The sequence below is a fragment of the Dysidea avara genome, chromosome 8 (assembly GCF_963678975.1).
Source record: "Dysidea avara chromosome 8, odDysAvar1.4, whole genome shotgun sequence".
Classification (NCBI taxonomy): domain Eukaryota; kingdom Metazoa; phylum Porifera; class Demospongiae; order Dictyoceratida; family Dysideidae; genus Dysidea; species Dysidea avara.
In genome coordinates this window covers 23,843,004-23,865,851 of record NC_089279.1, presented here as the reverse complement: position 1 = coordinate 23,865,851, position 22,848 = coordinate 23,843,004, and the positions used below count along the sequence as shown (strand labels likewise).

The following is a 22,848-nucleotide window of genomic DNA, read 5'->3' as shown; positions in this document are numbered from 1 at the left end:
TACCATGCACAGAGTTCAGTTACAAACAAATCGCCCTGTAGAGAGATCAATAGAAGAAATTACCTTGTAGATAGTTCAGCTACAAAGAAACCATCATGTAGAGAGTTCAGCTACAAACAAATCTCCCTGTAGAGAGATCAGCTAGAAGAAGTTTCCTTGTAGAGAGTTCAGCTACAAACAAATCACCCTCTAGAAAAATCAGCTAGAAGAAGTCACCTTGTAGAGACTTCAGTTACAAAGAAACCATCATGTAGAGAGTTCAGCTACAAACAAAACTCCCTGTAGAGAGATCAGCTAGAAGAAATTACCTTGTAGAGAGTTCAGCTACAAAGAAACCACCATGTAGAGAGTTCAGCTGCAAAGCAATCACCTGTTGAGAGTTTGGCTACAAATAAATCTCTTTGTATAGAGAGATCAGCTAGAAGAAGTTTCCTTGTAGAGAGTTCAGCTACAAACAAATCACCATGTAGAAAGATCAGCTAGAAGAAGTTACCTTGTGGATAGTTCAGCTACAAAGAAACCATCATGTAGAGAGTTCAGCTGCAAACAAATCACCTGTAGAGAGTTCAGCTACAAACAAATTTCCCTGTAGAAAGATCAGCTAGAAGAAGTCACCTTGTAGAGAGTTCAGCTACAAAGAAACCATCATGTAGAGAGTTCAGCTGCAAACAATCACCTGTAGAGAGTTCAGCTACAAACAAATCTCCCTGTAGAAAGATCAGCTAGAAGAAGTTACCTTGTAGAGAGTTCAGCTACAAAGAAACCATCATGTAGAGAGTTCAGCTACAAACAAAACTCCCTGTAGAGAGATCAGCTAGAAGAAATTACCTTGTAAAGAGTTCAGCTACAAAGAAACCACCATGTAGAGAGTTCAGCTGCGAAGAAATCACCTATAGAGAGTTTGGCTACAAACAAATCTCCCTGTAGAGAGATCAGCTAGAATATCAGCTAAAAGAAGTTACCTTGTGGAGAGTTCAGCAATAAAGAAACCATCATGTAGAGAGTTCAGCTGCAAACAAATCACCTGTAGAGAGTTCAGCTACAAACAAATTTCCCTGTAGAGAGATCAGCTAGAAGAAGTTTCCTTGTAGAGAGTTCAGCTACAAACAAATCACCTAGTAGAAAGATCAGCTAGAAGAAGTTACTTTGTAGAGAGTTCAACTACAAAGAAACCATCATGTAGAGAGTTCAGCTGCAAACAAATCACCTGTAGAGAGTTCAGCTACAAACAAAACTCCCTGTAGAGAGATCAGCTAGAAGAAATTACCTTGTGGAGAGTTCAGCTACAAAGAAAAACCACCATGTATAGAATTCAGCTGCAAAGAAATCACCTGTAAAGAGTTTTGCTACAAACAAATCTCTCTGTAGAGAGATCAGCTAGAAGAAGTTTCCTTGTAGAGAGTTCAGCTACAAACAAGTCACCCTGTAGAAAGATCAGCTAGAAGAAGTTACCTTGCGGAGAGTTCAGCTACAAAGAAACCATCATGTAGAGAGTTCAGCTGCAAACAAATCACCTGTAGAGAGTTCAGCTACAAACAAATCTCCCTGTAGAGAGATCAGCTAGAAGAAATTACCTTGTAGAGAGTTCAGTTACAAAGAAACCACCATGTAGAGAGTTCAGCTTCAAAGAAATCACCCTGTAGAAAATTCAACCACAAACAAATTGCCCTGTAGAAAGACCAGTTAGAAGAAGTTACCTTGTAGAGAGTTCAGCTACAAAGAAACCATTCTGTAAAGAGCTCAGCTGCAAAAAAATCACCTGCACAGAATTCAGCTACAAACAAATCACCCTGTAGAGAGATCATCTAGAAGAAATTACCTTGTAGATAGTTCATCTACAAACAAATCACCCTATAGAGAGATCAACTAGAAAAAGTTACCTTGTAGATTATTCAGCTACAAACAATTCACCCTGTAGAGAGAGCAGCAAGAAGAAGTCACCTTGTAGAGTGTTCAGTTACAAAGAAACCACCAGGGGCGGATCCAGAGTTTGGAAAGAGGGGGGGCACCTTTCTGAAAAACAGTTGAAGACCAAAAAAACTTGCTGAAAACCAGTTGAAGACCAAAAAAAAAGAAAAAAAAGGTCACGACAATAATAGCTAGTTATCCTTACCAACTATATCACATCTGTTATGTAAAATAAAATCCTATTTATAGCTTCATAGGTAAGCTACACTGCCTCATGAACATTGTGACTGCTTTATTAGAGTAATTGACTGCTCTATTAGAGTATCTCGATCTTGTATGCAATTTCTTGAAGGGGGGGGGGGGGGGCATTTGCCCCAAATGCCCCATCCTGGATCCGCCATTGACCACCATGGAGAGTTCTGTAATAAATATATGTATTATATCTATAATATGTACATTTACTGATAAAATCAGAAATATTTAAAGTACATCTGCTTCATCTTTTCTTCTTCCTGTGGTAAAGAAAAAAAGACAGGTTAAATAAGTCCCAAAGCCGCTATGGCCAGCTTTGGGGTATAGAAATACAAAAAGAAATGACCCAAAACAGCCAAGCTGTAAAAAAAACAGTGCGGCCCTCAAAAAGGCTATGGTGAAAAAAGATGTGAAATCCAAGGTGGCGGCCAAGAAATGGCTGTGATGGTAGATTAATGGTAAAAATTTTAATAACGGCAATTTAGGTGAATTTTTTGCCAAGACCAAGCGGCACAAAAATTCACCTGAATTGTCGTTATTAAAATTTTTACCATTAATCTACCATCACAGCCATTTCTTGGCCGCCACCTTGGATTTCACATTTTTTTCACCATAGCCTTTTTGAGGGCCGCACTGTTTTTTTACAGCTTGGCTGTTTTGGATTAGATACAGTTAACACTAGGCATTGTGTGAAGCACTGTAATGAGAAAAAGTGTTTGGTCATGTGAGACTAGACACCATGACTTGCAGAGGTATTTAGTACAAGTATAAATATATAAATGTAGTGAAACAAAAATTCGGGTCTTTGTGGGAACCCTGGTCTCGGGTCCACGGGTCCACCGTTTACATCATCCCTATGTTCACTGCATGCATAGGTTCACATATGTTCTACAGGTGGAAAGAAATAAAGAATGAAATTCTACTGCTATATGTAGCATCCAGGTAGGTGGCACTATGGCAGGTGTTGAGGTTAGTGGCAGCACTTGTACAGTAGCAGTCAGTGGTATGGTCACTTGCAGGGTCAGGGAAAGATGACTTGGAGATAGGAAGTTGCTATAGCAGCATTCGTCAAAAGTGGAGCTTAGTGGGCAGTCATGATCAGTGGTTGCTGAAGGGTGTGGGTGATCATCGTCAGTGGCAGAGAGGCATGGTCGGTTATGAGAGGTGGCTGTAGAGGAATGTTTATGATCAGCTGAGGAGCATGGTTGACAGATTGCTGTAGAGCAATATTGAAAATCGTTGTTGCTGGCTGTAGGAGGTTGGCAGTATTGACAGTCATTGTCACTAGTGGCAGGAGGTTGGTGATGGTACTTGGCATCTGTGCGGGAACATTGATGGCAAAGGCGGGCAATAGATTATTGCTCGGTAGAGAAGTATTGCCTACTGAAGTGGTGTTAGTCTGCAGTTTGGGAATCAGAAATCAGAGTCGCTGATGATGCAGTTGGATTGGAGGATGATGGAGTAGCTTTCACTGCCGTTAGGATGCTGCCTTGAGTTGGTACTGGAGCAGATGACCAGATAGCTGATGCTGACGTGTAAGTGTCTGACATGTAGTTGACATTGAGGAAGTACTTGCTGGGGCATTATGAATAGCATCGTAGAGGCAGCGAGTCATGAAGGGCCTTGTGTCAGTAGTGATGAGGCAGTTTGATGATAGGTAGAGTCAGAGAACTTTGCTGACAGTCGTGTGAGTTGATGGATTGAGTACTGCGCTACGTCAGTAGCTCTTATGTACACCAATTAGCAAGGGCGGAGAAAGCATCTACAAGTTGAGTAGGCAGACTGTCATCAGTATTGAGTTTCTGAACTGCCCAAGACAGCATGGGGGTCTGAGGGCATGCCCCTACACCACCCCCCCACCAAATTTTTGAAAAATGGGTCTTCTAAGACTATAAATCTGTGGACACTTTCATGCCCATAACAAGCATATAATAAGACTCACAGTAGTGAGTCGCACAGCCAAGGAAGTAAAAAGCGTATGCCTTAATAAATAAGCATGACCACTACAGTGAGTTATTTACATGTTACCAGCATGTCTATTGTGCCAATAGCAAATTAAGTGTAAGTTGCTTTATTAAGTTTATTTGTGTGCATATGGGTTGTTAGTATGTTGTGTAGTGTGGGTTTATTTAGACACACGGTATAATACCAAGGCTCACTTCGGTGTATTGCACTTACATACACCCCTCCTCCTCAGTCATTGGAAGTTTACTGTTGATAAAGCCAAAAGTAAACTCCCTCTGAATTCGGGTGCAATATGCTTTGTAGCTATAGTTTATGTAATAGTTATGCCATGGCTGCAATGGATTTTGCTGATATACATAAACAAAGCATGAGGGCCGCAGGCCTGAGAGCTAAGGGTGTATATATCAGTAAAACCTGACACAGTCGTGGTATAAGTGATGTATATCACTCTACACACTCGCCTGATAGGTGAAAGAACTACAGAGCACTCACCCCGTTCCTTTTATACATCAATTACAATATCTGATGATTGATAGTGATATTAATAGCGTGGGTTAATAGCCGTTAGAATGTTATTCATACGTCGTTATGCTTTACACACAGCGCCAGAAAAATCGCATTTGTGGGATCCAGTTTTTTAGCTTAAGCATTTTGTAATACAATAAGTCTACTAACTCTACTATTGGGAAAGTAAGTAAGTTAGTATATTAACCCTTCGACAACCATAAGCCTATATTTGGGCTTTGATGCATGCGTCTATACAAACTCAAATAACTTCTCAGGTATTAACAACAGAAAGATCCCACAATCACCACATTACTTACCATGAACTTCCCAATAAAATGGCACCAAGCATCAAAGAATTTGAGTAAAACGCCGTTCACCTGCAGATATACTATTGGACATTTAATCCCTATATGTATGACTGAAGTAGGGATTAAATGTCCACTAGTATATCTGCAGGTGTAGGCAACCCCCTTTGTTTCCCTTTTTTAATGATCCCTGATCAAACTTAAAATTCCTATTATTTCCTTATACTTGTTTGTTACTTTTTTTGTAACATTATTATGATTGGTGAAACCATGCATGCTGCATCAAAAGAAAGAATGGTACCAAAGTTAATTTTTTTTGTCTGAACACATGTCTCAACTATCAATTACTGACTCAAAAGTGAAGTGGCCATTACACTTCACTTTCAGCTATGTTCATCCAGCGCTACAAACAAAGAACAGTGGAAGAAGTGCCTTTGCAATCAATCCAGTCACCATGGAAAATGTGGATGATTTCCATTTACAAATGTAGGAAAGCCATCGTGTACTACTGTGAATTAACACCTTGTGCTGTCAGTAAAAAGAATTGGGACAAAAGGGTGGACAAAGGTGCATACATTGTCCGTACTGCAGTATGCCAAAAGGCACATGTAGGGCTGAAGCAATGTTGAACAGTGAAAAAATCAAGCCCGCAGCCTTAGCCATTATGGAGTTACGCTTGTCTGAAGGCATCAGGCTGGCTGGCTGGGCTGGGCTGGGCTGGGCTGGGCTGGGCTGGGCTGGGCTGGACTGGGCTGGGCTTGGGGGTAAGTAGAATTCTAGGAAAACAGAAATGGGACAGAAACAGGACGGAAAGCGGGAACGGGAACGACCAATGGAAAATGCCTGATGAAGGGTATCATGTCAATATACGGGTTAGATTTTACAGCATGATGCTTCTTTGTAACATTGTTGGACCCTCCGTACTGTTCCGCTAAAACAATCGAAACTCTCTAATAGAGCAGTCACTGTTCATTAGAATACTCTAATAGAACAGTCACAGAATGTTTTGCAAACTATGTATCTCACCAGGGGTCTTTTAGTATTGAAAGCTTGTGAATCAATGTACTATAGCTGGCAACCCTCAGCCTCTTCACTGGAGTTACCTCAGCCTGACACATACTGTAGCTACCACATACCTAACTTTTATTTTGACAAGGTTGCAGCCATACATCTTCTCACATCTTTATGTAAACACTGTCAATTAATTAGAATACTTTGTAAACCTTTTCATTCTTAAGTGTTGAATCTTTGTATGGCTTCAAGGAATACTAGTTATTTCAGTTTTTTTAAGTGTTGATGATATAATAAAGTTTTAAAGAAACAGTTAACAGTCAGTGTTGATGACTTAGCTAGTCTACATACCTAATCTTTGCCAGCTATAGTTGCTCCATCATTCACAGGTTTAAAGGTCCGCATAGTTTACAAAACATTCTTAACTGTTCTATTAGAGTATTTAACGCACGGTGACTGCTCTATTAGAGAGTTTTGATCGCTTTAGTGGAACAGTGTGAAAGGGTCCAACAATGTTACAAAGAAACACCATGCTGTAAAATCTAACCTGTATATTGACATGATAACCTTCTTCAGGCATTTCCGTTGGTAGTTCCCATTCCTACTTTCCGTTTCCGTTCCGTTCCTGTTTTCCTAGAATTCTACTTACCCTGGGCTTGGCTGGGCTGGGCTGGGCTGGGCTTGGCTGGACTGGGCTGGGCTTGGCTGGCTGGGCTGGGCTGGGCTGGCTGGCTGACTGGCCGGCTGGCTGGCAGTAGAAAACTTTATTGATTTTTTTTTAATTTTACGACAATCAATCGGAAGCTTTTAACATTGTACTGAAGGCACTTTTGGGCTTAGCTATACCTAATCAATACTGCCAAGGCTCCAGGAAGATATTATGAAGTTGGTTTTTGGGTAATATTTTTGGCCAGAAAACCCAAACCCTAATATGCGGTACTACCGTACTGTATGATAGATGCTACCATACTGTATAATATAACTAGCACTTTGAAATTCCATGGCATGTTATCCTTGTGCTATAAATACAGTTACATAACTAACCATAGATATGCATCACTTGTAATCATTATCTACTATGAATGTATATGAATTTAATAATTGCAATTTACGTAGAGATGATGCATTACAATTATCATATATAGGTTCACATCGTATACAGAAGTTTTCAACCTTTTGATTGAATCATGTTGAAATGTGAATGAAAGAGCCTTCAGTAAGTGGAAGAACTGACAACTACAGCCTTCAAAAGCCTGGGTGAAAAAGGTTGTAAAATCATAGGAGGCAGCCAAGAAATGGCAGTGCTAATTATTTACAGCTTAGCTGGTTTTGCATGGCCCCGCTTAAAAACAAAATTTATTTGACATAAAATACTCATTTTGACATACAACACTTGGGCTCCTGTTAATCCGTGTAGTAGACCTCCATAGTTTGCATTAAACTACTCACAAAGAATAGGTCTACAAGTCATAGTTGCAACACACCCATGACGTTTGTATCTGATTTGTAAACACGACACCTGAGGGCTGCAGGCCCAAGGGTGGAGTTGTTTACAAATCAGATACAAACTGAATAGTTGTGTTCTACTGCTGAGAGCTGTGTATAACAAACGATTTTACTCACTAATAACATATTGACGGTTGGTTAATTCATTGTTAGCTAGTTTATTCATTGGTAGCGCATTTCCTATGTACGGGTGTGAGGTATATATCGATGCCAATTACTCCAGCCATTGCACTGCTTCAAATCGTTTAGATGCCAAAGGTGAAGCCCCCTTACTTTTGGCTCCACTTACAAAGGCCAAAGGTGGAGGGCAGCTATGGTGCAATAATTATGTGTCAATGTACTCATGGTGTGGTGTGCCAGCTTTCTTGGCCGTATCATGTGTCGTGATTTTTCATAGCTTGCACACAACATGGTTGATACTTAATTGATTGCTGACTGTTTTATTAGAGAATGCCAGTCTGATGCTGTGACATGCATTTTAGATCAGGACACATGATAGTGTGTCGTGTGATCAAGTACAGCTAGTGCGGACGCATTACAGACAAGTGTGTATTTTACAGGAACCAAGTTTTCACGCATTCGTAGCTCAATAGTGCCTGAACAGAAATTAACCAATTTTGCTACAGACATTTCCTCGCGGTAGGGTACCTCCTCTTCCAAATTTGAGTTGAATCTGCCCAGCCATCACTGAGATATGCACCTTCAAAGTTCATCTTATTTTCTTCGTATTTTTCTTCATATTCTGCTTCTTTTCCTTCTTTTCACTCCACTCGCTATAGCGCTTGCATGCTGTAGTCAATTGACTTCCAATTTGGAGGGCAGTAAAAGCATAATGCAGCACATTTACAGCCCAATGTTCGTACAGATTGAACTAAGAATAACTGAATTATGTGTAATTTTGAAAATTACAAAAAACGATTTGTTGTCACACCTACAGGGTAATCCGCTTGACGGAATAACTTAAAAATCAGTCTGTGCATGAAGTTACTATTATAGTGCAAACATTTTGTGGTTTGAAAGTACTGAGAGTATTAGCTAAGGAGATACGTATAAAGCAAAATCATACATAAATAAATAAAATAAAATACATGTTAAAAAGTGTGATTGAGATACTCTGATGGAACAGTCACTGAGATGTAACAAAACGTGCGCAAAAAAAATTGGAAATTTTTTTTTCCAGGTTTCAAACCAGGGACCTCCACACCTATATGCCCTTACCACTCTATCACCACTGCCAGTTGCTCACCTCACTTAATTTCTACCTTATAAATGAATGTTCCGGTTTAGTACACTAGAATGATAACTCGTATATTTGTCAGTGGAAATTCTAGAACATTCTATATGTGTTGTATTGAAGTGCTCAGAAAAATTGTGTGCTCTATTAGAGTACGACAAAAATTATGAAAATAGTGTGTGTCGTGCAGCCAAGTACAGCCAGTGCGGGTAGGCAACATACTCATTTTATCAAAGCAAAAAAAAACACCATTTTCATGTTTCCATAACTCAATAGTGCTTGACTAGTGATTAATGATTTCTACTGTGGAAACTTCCTCAGGGTAAGACATCTCCCGTGAGTTGTACATCTCCCATGAGTCGAACCTACCCGGCCAACTATCTTCACGCCTTCAAAATTCAGTCTTTGATGACTCCTGTAGTAAATGGGAAAAAAAGGGCAAATGCAAGTTAAAAGGAAGTGTCAAAGCCAACCATAGGTTGGCTTTGGAACTTGCAATTACAAAAAGAAGTGATATCTGCACAAAAACAGCCAAGCTGTGAAAAAAGGTGCAGCCTTAAAAGCCTGGGTAAAAAAAAGTTGTGAAATCAAAAGTGGCAGCCAAGAAATGGCTGCAATGATGTTAATGCTAATAAATTTTAATAATCCACAGCCATTATTAGCATTAGCATCGTTGCAGCTTTTTACCTAAGCTTTTTAATGCTGGGTCATTCCATACCAAATCAACAAAAAAAAATCCTGACCCCTTTGGATTTTCATGAAATTTGGCATAGACATGAACTCTACTAAGAAACTTTCTCACACCAAAATTTGGCCCATTCTATTGATCTCCCTTTAAGATATGACCACTCCAAGTTTATTACAAATACTACACTGGTTTAATAAAATGGCCATAACTTTGTCAGTGATTATCACAAAACCTTTCTGTTTAGATTTTTGGAATGCTTATTAAATTCTCTTTCACATGATATATAATTCATTATAATTACTCAAAGGAAAAGGTCAAACCACAAAAATGTGACTTTTTCCTTTGATCTTACTTTTTTCAAAAAAGGAAATTTCTATTACTTTCATTTTTTGTTCTAATGCCCTTCTTTCATGACAGTAAGTTTGAAGTTGGGATGACATGTAGATCATGGGTTGTGGCTACATACGTAATTTTACATGCTACCGGGGGTATAAGTATGAACACTACTATAACAATACAAACTTTTAAATTAAATTATAGTATGGAATCTCATCAGAACATGGCCAAGTTGCAATACACATACAGTTGGAGGCATAGTATAGAAGTATCATAAGGTGATTAAACAGCAGTATCAATACTCACCATTTCTGAAGCCATACCACTATCCCCTATTGCTATGTATATCGATGCAGTTATAATAACAACATGATTTGGTGCAAACACCATCAGGAGTCCATAATATGAACTCCTGATGCCATATAGTGGGAGGGTTTAGTAGCAAATTATCTTATGATACTGTAAGTTTTGTAAGGGAAAAGGGGTAGTGTCTAATCACTGGACTGGACTGGAATGGACTACTGGACTGGAATTTTTTTGGTTTTACACATTTTTAAGGATGGAGTTACTGTACATTTGGGTGACTTGTGACAACATTTCAGTACTGAGTGGTGAATATGATACTTTAATCCTAAAAAGTAGCTGTGATAGCCAATTAAATGCATTTCTGTTCACTGCTACTCTACTGTATGGAATGTAGATATGTATACCCAAAAATGTTTCTCTCACTGTTAGGCACACATGATTATTGTGATACAACTTCCTATAACATATATGGTGTGTGTGCGTGGGGTGTGCGTGAACACACATACTAGATCCCATTGCATAAATGGTTATTGCCAGAATGAAATGTCTACATTCTGTAAATTGTACTACAATGCCACTTAGTTAATAGTAGTAGAAAATTGCATGGTCATAGGACAACAACATACAGTATGTACAAGTTTAAAAAGTAATGTGCAACAATCCCCATATGCATTACAGACAGTTATGTACATATCATGGACTCCGTCACCAATTCACCATATATGTTATAGAAAGTTGTATCACAATAATCACGTGTGCCTAACGGTGAGAGAAACATTTCTGGGTATACACACATGTGAGTATCTGCTATACAGTACAGTAGCAGCGAATTAAATGCATTTAATTGAATCCATTTAGCTTATTCACAGTAACTTTTTAGGATCAAAGTATCATATTCACCACTCAATGCTGAAATGTTGTCACAAGTCACCCAAATGTACAGTAACCCCACCCTTAAAAATGTGTAAAACAAAAAAATGCCAGTCCAGTAGTCCATTCCAGTATTCCAGTCCAGTAGTCCAGTCCAGTGATTAGACACTACCGAGAAAAGGTTAAACAGAATTGTGGAAACTTCACAATATGCCTCTATTAAAATAATGAAGTTGGAGGGTTTTGATTTGGTACAGTGACTGTATAGAAAGGCCACCATATAAGGGCCAACTATAAATTCTCCAAATGAGATACAGTATGATCTATACACTAATCCACCTGTCAAAAGCAGCCACCTGCCTGAAGGTGACCGGTCCAAAGTTTTCACCAGCTTAGATAGGTTCCAATGTAAATCATTCCTTATTTTCCAAATTCTCCACCAAATATTTCCTCCACCAAACTTTTCTGTTATTATGTAGCGTCAGCTGACATGTACAGATGTCCTACAGAATAACAGAAAAGTTTACCTGAAGAATTTGGTGAATAAGGAATGGTTTACCCTCCAACTTCATAATGTTAATGTGAAGTTTCCACAATTTGTCAAACCTTTCATAAGATAATTTGCTACTAAACCCTCCCATTATATGGTATCAGGAGTTCATAAAATCTCTATTATGGACTCCTGATGGTTTTTGCACCAAATCATGTTGTTATTATAACTGCATCGATATCCCTAGCAATAGAGGATATTGGTGTGGCTTCAGAAATGGTGAGTATTGATACTTCTGTTTAATCACCTGATGATACTTCTAGTGCTGTACACCAGTGTCCAATTAACCAGTTATTAACCAGTGTTGTCTAGGTCAGCCAATAACCAGTGAAGAAACCTTTAAACCAGTTATTGCCCACCCACTTGGTAAACCATAAATTACCGCTGCTGACAAGTGTTAACATCATAACATAACCTCAAAGAATGTGTAAATATGTGATTGTAATAACTGTTATTGCTAGACAAGATGTTGATGGTCACTTTGGTACCACCCTAAACCTTCCAGCAGGCTTGTTGACTCCATTATGTCTGCCAATATACAAACAAACCAATTAACCAGTTATTGCCAATTATTGCCAATTATTGCCAATTATTGGTAGGCAATTAACCAGTGCCAAAAATTTTGTAGGTGTACAGCACTAGATACTTCTATACTATGCCTCCAACTGTATGTGTATTGCAACTTGGTCATGTTCTGACGAGATTCCAAACTATAATTTAATTTAAAAGTTTGTATTGTTATAGTAGTGTTCATACTTATACCCCTGGCAACATGTAAAATTACGTATGTAGCCACAACTCATGATCTACTTGTCATCCCAACTTCAAACTTACTGTCATAAAAGAAGGGCATTAGAAGAATATTTGAACAAAAAATGAAAGTAATTGAAATATCCTTTTTTGAAAAAAAGTAAGATCAAAGGAAGTCACATTTTTGTGGTTTGACCTTTTCCTTTGAGTAATTATAATGAATTATATATCACGTGAAAGAGAATTTAATACGTATTCCAAAAATCTAAACAGAAAGGTTTTGTGATAATCACTGACAAAGTTCTGGCCATTTTATTAAACCAGTGTAGTATTTTGTAATAAATTTGGAGTTGTCATATCTTAAAGGGAGATCAATAGAATGGGCCAAATTTTGGTGTGAGAAAGTTTCTTAGTAGAGTCCATGTCTATGCCAAATTTCATGAAAATCCAAAGGGGTCTGGATTTTTTTTTTGTTGATTTGGCATGGAATGACCCTGCTGGACCTTTTTTTTACAGCTTGGCTGTTTTTGTGCGGTTTACATGTAGTCTAATTACTCTGTGCATTGGCAAGGGGTAATGTAATCAAGTTGTACCATAGTTCTCCAATTCGCTGTCAATAGTGAACTCCTCATCAGCAATGTCACCTGTGATTCAAATATGGTGTAAACATCGTAATAAATGTTAAGAATAGAAGGGTAAGTCATTTGCCTTCTTAAATCAACTGAATTTCTTTTCTTATTAAGCTTTTATTTGCCTAAATATTCATGAGCAGATTTTAGATTTTCATTGCATGTGCGTAAATTGCATTTTCAATTGTGACAACAAACTGGAAAACCACAGTATGTCTGTTGTTGTTGTGGACATGTAAATTGAGGACATCTAGGTATCTGCGCAACTTGAAAACCAAGTCAGTAGTAGAATCCACAAAAAGAAATGGCTTTAGTGCTCTTGAAATTGTTTGGAATAGTTATCAGGAACCACAGAAGTTGTCTTTTTATTTAGTAAAGTATTAAATAATGTCACAACATTATATATCATGAATCTCAAAAGTGTTCGCTATACTTTGTAGTATCAGAATTACAAGCTTCTAAAAAGACATGTTATGTGGATTTTATGTGTAAAGCTAATCAGCTAATAGCTATGTGTAAGTTGTATCAGTTGGTTGGTTAGTTACCACTCTAGCAGCCCCTTACAGCTCTTGCCTATTCTAAAAGTTTTATCCTGTAACTGAATAACCTTCATTAGTGAAATACAAGCAATATTTGTAAACAGGAAATTCACACATGATTACAGCTTAACTACACCATTACTTAATCACATGATTGTAAATGCATCATAACATCATATCCTCAGTATACATTTATTGGGGACACCTTCATTCCCAGATGAGCTCAATGACTTCAGTGAGGTAGATCCTCTGTGCAGCGTAAAATGCATGCCATATGCTTATCATCAGTCTCTTTCTCCCCATAAACCAGTATAGCTTACAAATGTACTATGTCTCTTAAAACAGCCTCAAGTAGTTTGAGGTCAAAACCAACAGTACGGTAGTGTAGCTACCATGTTAGTTTGATTTTGCCTGATGTGCAATTTGGATCAGTTTTGTAAAATCTGGTCACGTTTAAGGCTAATTACCTTCTTGGAATGTACACAGTAGATAATGTACACAGTAGATGGTGTTAATATGTGTAGTAGACATTGTGCTTTATGGTTGGCTATTTTAGGATGCTCCAATAAATTGCAAAGATTTTGCTGAGTGTCATGGTGGGATGAACTACTTCTTCACCCCCTCCAAGAGACGAGGAAAAGATCATCAATTGTTTTTGCCTTTTTTTTCAATACTGAAAGAAGAAGAAGTAACTTCCAAACTACCCTCACAAAAGAATGACAGTTCAAAAGCAGAACAAGTAGCAATGCAACTTGCAAAAGAGCACAATGAGTCATCAGAGGCAGTTAAGGTGCAACAAGCTAAAGCCCTTGAGAAAAAAAGAGCAAAAGAGCTTTTGAAATTGGATAATAAAGATGTTGATGACACTATGAGTGTTGCAAAACAAGAAAGAATTCTTGAGGAAATCAAAAAGTACCGAAATAACCAAAATTCCCAGCAGGATCAGTCTCAGGGTACTGAACACAATCACCCTCAACCAACTAACCACCAGCAGCATGAGAATCCTAATTCGCATCATCAGTACTCTCAAAGATATATTACTGAATACTCCTATCAAACTGTTCCAAATATATTGCAAGCTGAAGAAATGGAACCAGTGCAACACATTCACAAAATTCCCAGTGATACTCAAGAAACAAATGATAGAGAATTTTGGAAAATGGAGCAGCAGAATCAACTAAAATACGCTTCTAGTTTTTATCATCAAAGAATTACACAAGGTAAAGTTTAAACTGCATACAATATCATTCAACAATGATTGTATGATGAAATTAAGTAAATATTGGCAATTGTTATTTCATCAATACAAATAAATTAGTCATTATTCACTAACATTTTTTTACAGTTGCTGCTAGTTATCGTTCATGATTTTGTATCACATATCTAAACAAATGTGACTGAATTTGACAAAACCAGGCTTTGATGCACAAAGCTTTGTTAGGAGATATGGCGATTTTAAGTAATCATTGTGTAATAACTTCCGAGTGCCTACAGCTATGCAAACAAAATTTGCACCAATTATTCATCTATTTACTAGCTATCACTGAGTGGGTGTATAAATTTCTGATACCCAAAATTTGCCCTGTTTTGGGCAGCTTTTTTCGAGCGGGTAATAGTATCACAGGTGGTAGTAATAGGGGTGGAGGGTGGGGGTGGTGGGTGGGCTTAATATAATGGGTATAAAATGAAGTAAGAAGATGAATGGAATCCAGAGGCCAAGTTTGGATTCTCAATGGCCCTCCATGGCCCTCAAATCACTCCAAATTGACTGAGAACACTATTGGTGAGCTCTCTGTGAAGTCCCAGCTTACTACACACCATTATCACAAAACCATGGCCATTTAATGGCGCCAATCTCCCACTCATGGCTTTGACAGGATCGGAAGAAAGCTGCTACAGAAACCAGACTTGCCAGTCCTGAAGGAAGCACAGTGTGGAATATGGTAGTGTATTAGACCAGCAATCCATTTCTGGTAAAAACATAAGTTTGATTTTGTGTGTGTGGAAGCCTGGTTATATGAAATCCGGTCACAAATGAAGTAGTACATTCTGATTTGAGAATGGGATTACTTTATTATTGAGCTTCAGGGTGTTGCTGCCAATTGTAATTGAATTTTTTTGATTAATTGAACTACAAACCTCCTACACCATTAGTAATCATACGTATGTAGGTACAATATTTAAATCCAAATATAATTAATACATGGCTTGTAAAGTACTAATGCCGGAATGGACCACTGGGCTTGGCTTTTACTTCTAGATTTTTTTGAAGTACTTGTCTAGGGAATTTGACTGTCACATTTTAACTTCTAGTTCTGTACAACTAAGAATCCTCTGGGTAATAATAAAAATAATCTCTCAGGATTGTCTGCTTCACTAAAACATCCATGTGTCTGAGTAGTGCAGATATATGGTAGTAACAAGGAAATACATATTTGCAGTTGTGTAACCACACCAGTAGTACAACTCACTAGTCCTTATAATTTTATGAGCTCACAGTTATGCAGCAGCTACCATATAGTTACTATGTTGTATGTCAGTTCTATGACACTTTTGAAGTTGAACGTGCAGTTAACCATAAGCTATTAAGAATTCATTTGGTGTGTTAAATCCAGTAGATGATCTTAGAAATTTCCTTTCCGCTACTTACTACTAACAGCATTTAGGGACCAAATGTAGGCCACTTGAAACACATACACACTATTGACATGCACATGGTAAATTCTTGTATCAGTCAGTATTCACTTTTAAAAAACCTGGCATCTTACTATGCAGCTATTCTGCTTAATAGGGCATGGTAGATTTTGTTTTACAATAACATCTCAACATACAGATTTCTGTAACAGTTTCATAATACATGACCACCCTATTTCTGCATTCCTCTGATCAATCATTGAAGTGCACAGGTACCAGGAATAGCACCCTCCTAAATAAATCTAAATTATTAAATATTAAATTGGATAATGTTGTTTATGTGAGAAAACATTTTCAATGATTGATACCCTATAAATTTTGATTTGAAGGTTTAAGGTGTGGCTTGTAGCAAAAAATAAAAACACACAACATGACAGCTAATGTATGTACAGTACCCTGACAAGTATTTAGAAATGAAATTAAGAAGCAAAATTAAAGCAGCAATCCATTACTATAGGTATCCAACTATTTTTATATTCATTTTAATATGTAAAATCATGGTATGTATATGGAATAAAACACAAACTATATTATGAGCATCACACAATCTATAATCCAGTCCAGTATCCAGTCCAATGTTTGTAGCTTTTCTAAAATTTCTATCTAGACTCATGGTAGTGAGGCACGTGGCCAAGAAACTACAAAGCGCATGCCACGATTAAAGCGCATGTGGCTACTACCATGAGTTATTTACATGTAGGGACGGTATTGCAAATTTATCCCTGAATTATGCAATCATCCTCTCATTAGAAATGTACACTATAGCAGGCGCTGGAATTGTAATTACGTCATTTTTCTTGTTACAACCGCGAAGGTAAGAGCAGGTTCACTTTATTATGCTGATATCTCAGCTTGTGTTAGTGTAATCACCATATTATCATTGAATATAACTGCCTTTTTTTGGATTAATACTGGCAAAAGATAGTACTGGATTGCCCGTACTGTGGATTTTGCTTATCAAGCTCCTAATCCAAAAATAAACTTTTAAAGACGCAGCATGGATACAAACCCAACAGTCATAAACGTGCTGTGAAAACGTGAAGAACATAACTTTCCTAGGGAGAGTGTTTTCAGGATGATTCTGTTTAGCGCCACCTATGTGGTATCATGCAATTGTCTTTACTCGTATAGAAATTGTCATTCAGACCTGGGGTGAATGAAGCTAATGGTACTCACACGCAGTAAAGACAGACAGCTAGCAATTAATTGCTCATATCACACACAATGGCTAATAGATAATTTGATACATGCACCAATAGCCAGACAGCTAGTGATTAATTCAATTGCTCATATCACATGTCACGCAAGTAAACAGTGGTTAATGCAGCAATGCAATTCAATATTTTCACAAAGTGTGCTTTTAAACATAAACTGCTGTCCCATGTTGGCAGACAAATACGTAGACAATAATGATTATAGGCTTTGCTTCTTAAAGTTGGATCTGCAATCATGTGCTCCAGGGGACATCAATCTTCAGTGCTGTCAGGGAGGGAGGAGCATACCCTTAGACCCCCCTAGAATGAGTGTGCTTCACACACTATCCACTTATGTGATAGAAATATTCATAGTGACCTGATCACAAATAAAAGCTAAGCCAGCCAGGTAGAGGGCCCAACTTTTACTTTCAGCCCCCTGATTTCTCTTAGCAGCATTCCAACTTCTCTGTATGTCATCCAACTGTCCAACACTTGACAGCCAGTTCTGGGGATGGTGGCAAGGACATTCCATCTAGCCCGGGAGAAAATCCACCACTGTCACACTCTACTCCACTCTGAGTCACATGTGTGGATTTAAGAGTAACAATATGAAGTTATATTATTACACACACACAGTAAACTATATATGCATACACAACATATTGCTTGTACAAACTTCACATTGGTCCTACTAATATAGCTTAGCATTTGTATTGGCCATATGTGACCGAATTTTGGAAAACCGTCGATATACGCACAATAGTACTTTTATAATAAAACGCATTTAAAAATTATGGGTAAAAATGCAAGCTCCAGAAAAAATTGTACGCAAGTTTTTATTGCCTCACTGGTGGGCAAATTAAGCCTCCATTGAATAAATCCTGGGCATCATCGTGTTCGCCTGTTCATAGGGAATACAAAAGGCTTTGTTTCATCTCCATACACAAAAGGATATCAAAGTTACAGACGTTTGTTTATGTTGCGGTGATGAAGGAATTTACCGACAATCGTTTTTCAGTGCATTTGCCTTCCTTCTCGAACACAGAAGCATGCCTGGGGAAAAAAGTATACCTTGGTGGATGCATAAATTCATGGCGAACACAATGAGCGAAGATTCAAATCTGTACACCATTGTATCAGTAAGTTATGATGGTTTATGTAAATGCCTGTAGATTCTTTTCTCGATAGCTTCTGTACATATCAATTTATTTGCTCGTCCGGCTGTCTAGTACTATATTTCCAACGCTGCTTAACTTATGAAGCTAAAACTTAGCTAGTCCATTCCTCTGTCCCTATAGAAAACAAAGAACAAATAAAATGCATTTTGAAAATTGTGCGGATATCAACAGTTTTCTAAAATTAGGTCACATATATTGTGCTCGTGTACAATGTATGTGTGTGAGCGTGCTAAAAAAGTACATGTGCACATGCGTACCAGTTTGTGATTGATCTCCTTTAAAAGAACGTTGTCCATTTGCCAACAACCTGTGCTGCAAGTGGCAAGCCACCAATAATCCTAGTGACTGGCATGCCTTCACTTTCGATCTGAAGAGAAGAGATCTTGGTAACAAGTTTGTCGCGCACTATAAAGCACACTTACCATACACAGATAGTCAAAAATGAGGTTCTACAAAATCTGATTGTACATAAATGTACCTGGAAAACCAGGATACCTTCATAATCAAGGTAGTCTCATAATCTAGCCACTGGTGGTTAGTACCATTACTAGTAATTGATCTGTAAAATAAAGTGATCTGGCCGATCCGATCATGGCTATTGGGACACCAAACATCTTACTTAAAATGACATATTGTGAGATAAATCATGCACGTTAACATAACAGTATACAATACACAAGCAATTAATATTGATTTCACATTAGCCACAACCATTATTGTGATTGAATATGGTCATATCAATGATGACCCTTCACTCCCCAGTATCTCTGTTTGGAGCACTGCAAGGACTTTTTAACACCTAGTAAGGGCACCATCAGCTCACCTACAAGGGTATTTCAAGAGAAGTGATATTTGTTTACATCAAGTAGAACCAATATGTGGTATATATGTGTGAACATGTATAGTATGTATAGTGTTTGCACATTTTGTGTGTGTCTTGTGTTTGTATTTATGTGTGTGTGTCTATGTAGTGAAATTAAAATAGTATAATCTGGTGTACCACATTTGTGATCTCTTTAATAGACCCTCAGTAATAGACCCTCAGCAAAGCATCTTGTGCTGCTAGTGGCAAACCAAGTTGCTAAGTTGTCCTCAGGACACTACAGCCACTATAGTAGCAGCTGTAGCTGGTCAAAGTATGGATTGATATACTCTAATTGAACAGTCAGGACATAAAAAATACTCTATAATAAAACAGTCATCAAATGATGTAGCAGAAAATGTCTAAATATTCAAATTTCTGTCAGAAAACACTCCCAAATGCAAGTTACTATGTTATTTTTTTCCCAGATGGAGAATTCCCCCAGACAACTTAGAAAAGCATGCATGCATGCTTTGCAAATAAGTGCTTTGCAAATAAGCATTTGTACACATCTTTAGTGGTAACCCTGACTGTAGCTATTACTTGGCCTGACCAGTAAATTGCAGTTTCCACTGACCCTAGTTCTAATAACAATTTACAGCTACTAGGAATCTTGTAGTTTCTTGGATGCACCTTTTTTTACAGCGAAGGAGATTTAAAGTAAAAGTAGCTTAGCTGGAAATAAACAAAGCCCACATTAAATGTAAATATAATATAGTAAAACGTTGATGCGTGATAGGTCTGATGGCTACATTTGGTAAAAAAATTAAGGGTCCATTTGTGGCTGGATTTTGGAAAAACGATCCAAATCGCACTTTAAAAGTTTCGAGATAAACGGTTTTAAAGAATCCAAGCCAGCATAACTCCAAGAATAGCAAGCACGTGTATGAAATTTACACTAAAGATGCATCAATCTGTTACCTTTCAGACCACTTCCAGTACTTGTAGCTGCTTGTAGAGTTTCCCGCCAAATAAAATAGAGAACCTGAGCTGTTGGACACGCAAAGTAGTATCACGAGTGCTCGCAAAGAGGTGGGGGGTGGTGGGGTGGGAAAGGTTTAAACCTCAAAATGGAGACAGACCACGATTGGAGTCCAGAGACAAGATTACAGGGCTGTGCTGGCTGCTTAGTGGTTGATATGTAGCAAAATCCACAGAAAAAAACGTCTGGCCTACATTATCAGGCTGTCCACCAGTAAACCACTGATTCTTGCCAAGCCAGGTCCTTCACAAGGCCTAAAACCGCCATTCAAGCTCTACACACACCCAGAAAAGACGTCTGTTGAAACCAGCCTCGAGTAGTTTGAGTGGTACTGAGTGTCAAAACTACCAGTGTTGGGAGTAACGCATTACTTATGTAACACGTTACGTAATATTATTACTTTTGTGGGAACTAAGTAATATAACGAAATACGCTATTAAAACAGGTAATATAACTCAAGTTACTTTACTAACAAATGTAACGCATTACCTAAGTAATATAGTTACTGTAACGAGTATAATATTACGTAATATTATTACGATAAGTAATGAAGTTACTAATATCGTTAGTAATCCACTAAGTAATGCCTAGACACAACGAAGTAATGAAGCCTACTGAATGAAGCTTATTCACCAGCTTCTTACTTATAACCAAGATTTGTACATTGCCCAACAACGCCATCATGGCACGTGATATGGTAGTAGTTTCACACGTGACAGCTTAAAGCTGTGGACACAAAATAATATAATATGTAATATTATTATAGTTACTTTATTTTTTGGGTAATATGTAACTGTAACTAAATAGTTCTGTTGCAAGTAATATGTAACTAGTTACTTGTAAAAAGTAACTTGCCCAACACTGAAAACTACTAGTATGATAGTGTAGCCATCCACTGGTGGTGTTAGTTTGATTTTGTCTGATGCGCGATTTGGATCAGTTTTGTAAAATCTGGTCACATATAAATTATTTCTGGAGCATCACATGAGATCATGTGACCTGCCAAGAATCCTGGAGCAGTGGAAAGAAGTCTAGTCAGTGTATGATGGCTGGCACTGGTCATGGAGTGATTCTGAAGTATGTTTTTGTATGTATGGCTCCTTTACAGCCAGATGAGTGTTATATGTGACTGGATTTTGGAAAAGCAATCCTAATCGCACATAAGAAGTTTCGAGATAAATGGTTTTAAAGAATTCAAGCCAGCATAACTCTCCAAGAATAGTAAGAAATTTACACTAAAGATGCATCAATCTATTACCTTTCAGACCACTTCCAGTACTTATAGCTGCTTGTAGAGTTTCCCACCAAATAAGATAGAAAACCTGAACTGTTGGACATGCGAAGTAGTATCACGAGTGCTCACAAAGGGGTGGGGGGTGGTGGGGTGGGCAAGGGTTAAACCTCAAAATGGAGGCAGACCACAATTGGAGTCCAGAGACGGGATTACAGGGCTGTGCTGGCTGCTTAGTGGTTGATATGTAGCAAAATCCACAGAAAAAACGTCTGGCCTACATTATCAGGCTGTCCACCAGTAAACCACTGATTCTTGCCAAGCCAGGTCCTTCACAAGGCCTAAAACCGCCATTCAAGCTCTACACACTCCCAGAAAAGACATCTGTTGAAACCAGCCTCGAGTAGTTTGAGTGGTACTGAGTGTCAAAACTACTAGTACGATAGTGTAGCTATCCACTGGTGGTGTTAGTTTGATTTTGTCTGATGTGCGATTTGGATCGGTTTTTGTAAAATCTGGTCACAATGATGTTATTTGTTGTTTTTTTGGTTGGTGGTGTTGTTTTATTTTTTTTATCTGCTGTACAAGTTAGGCACTGGAGGGAAAACACTGGAGACAAGTTAATTGCATGCAATCATCATGCATCCATTGCATGATTTATTGTTTGAGAATTTAACACATGATCATTTGGCTTATATATCCACCCACAGACAGCCAAAGGCCAGCTACTGAACACTCACCTGAGCCTTGAGATTTTTTGAGAAAATTGTGTTCTATGTGAATGTTTGTCTAGACCCATGCATGTGAGTAATAAGTGTTTAAAGTCACAGAGTAGGCCCTGTGGACTACCAGAAATGACATATCATTTAAGAATTATAAATGTTATCGACAAGATAGAAGCCAATATTTAAGCTTTGGTGCATACCTCTGTGTAAGCATACTAGCGTACATGTGCACAACACAATCTAATTACGTACATTACTCTATAATGCAAATGTCCATGCAGAGTACTACAGTGTATCTGCATAATATTCTTTCCCTTTCTTACTCAGTCAATGTCACATAAAAAGCACATGTACATGAAGTTACTTAGTTGATCAAAGTCTACTGCTAAGTATAAAACTGGAATTTTCAACTAGAGTAGGGACCATAGCACATCAATTAAAAGTACTGAAACAAACTGCAGTGTTGCATGATATTAAATCACAGTAAAACAACAAGAAGTGTTATATCCTTACCATGCATTTCCGTTATGGTATCTTGAGCACAGCAGGGATATAACATTTCTTATTGTTTTACTGTGATTTAATATCGTGCACTACTCCAGCTTGTTACAGTACTTTTTATCG

The 22,848-nt window shown here is 38.0% G+C and overlaps 1 protein-coding gene across 1 annotated transcript in view; it reads left to right on the top strand.

Moving 5' to 3' along the window:
• The window catches only part of LOC136264869 (probable serine/threonine-protein kinase drkD), an 87,851-nt gene that overhangs the window by 57,067 nt on the left and 7,936 nt on the right, over window positions 1-22,848 (top strand). Inside the window, exon 4 of the mRNA XM_066059631.1 lies at window positions 13,913-14,576. Coding sequence (XP_065915703.1) covers window positions 13,913-14,576 — 664 coding nt within the window. The remainder of the gene's footprint in view (window positions 1-13,912; window positions 14,577-22,848) is intronic.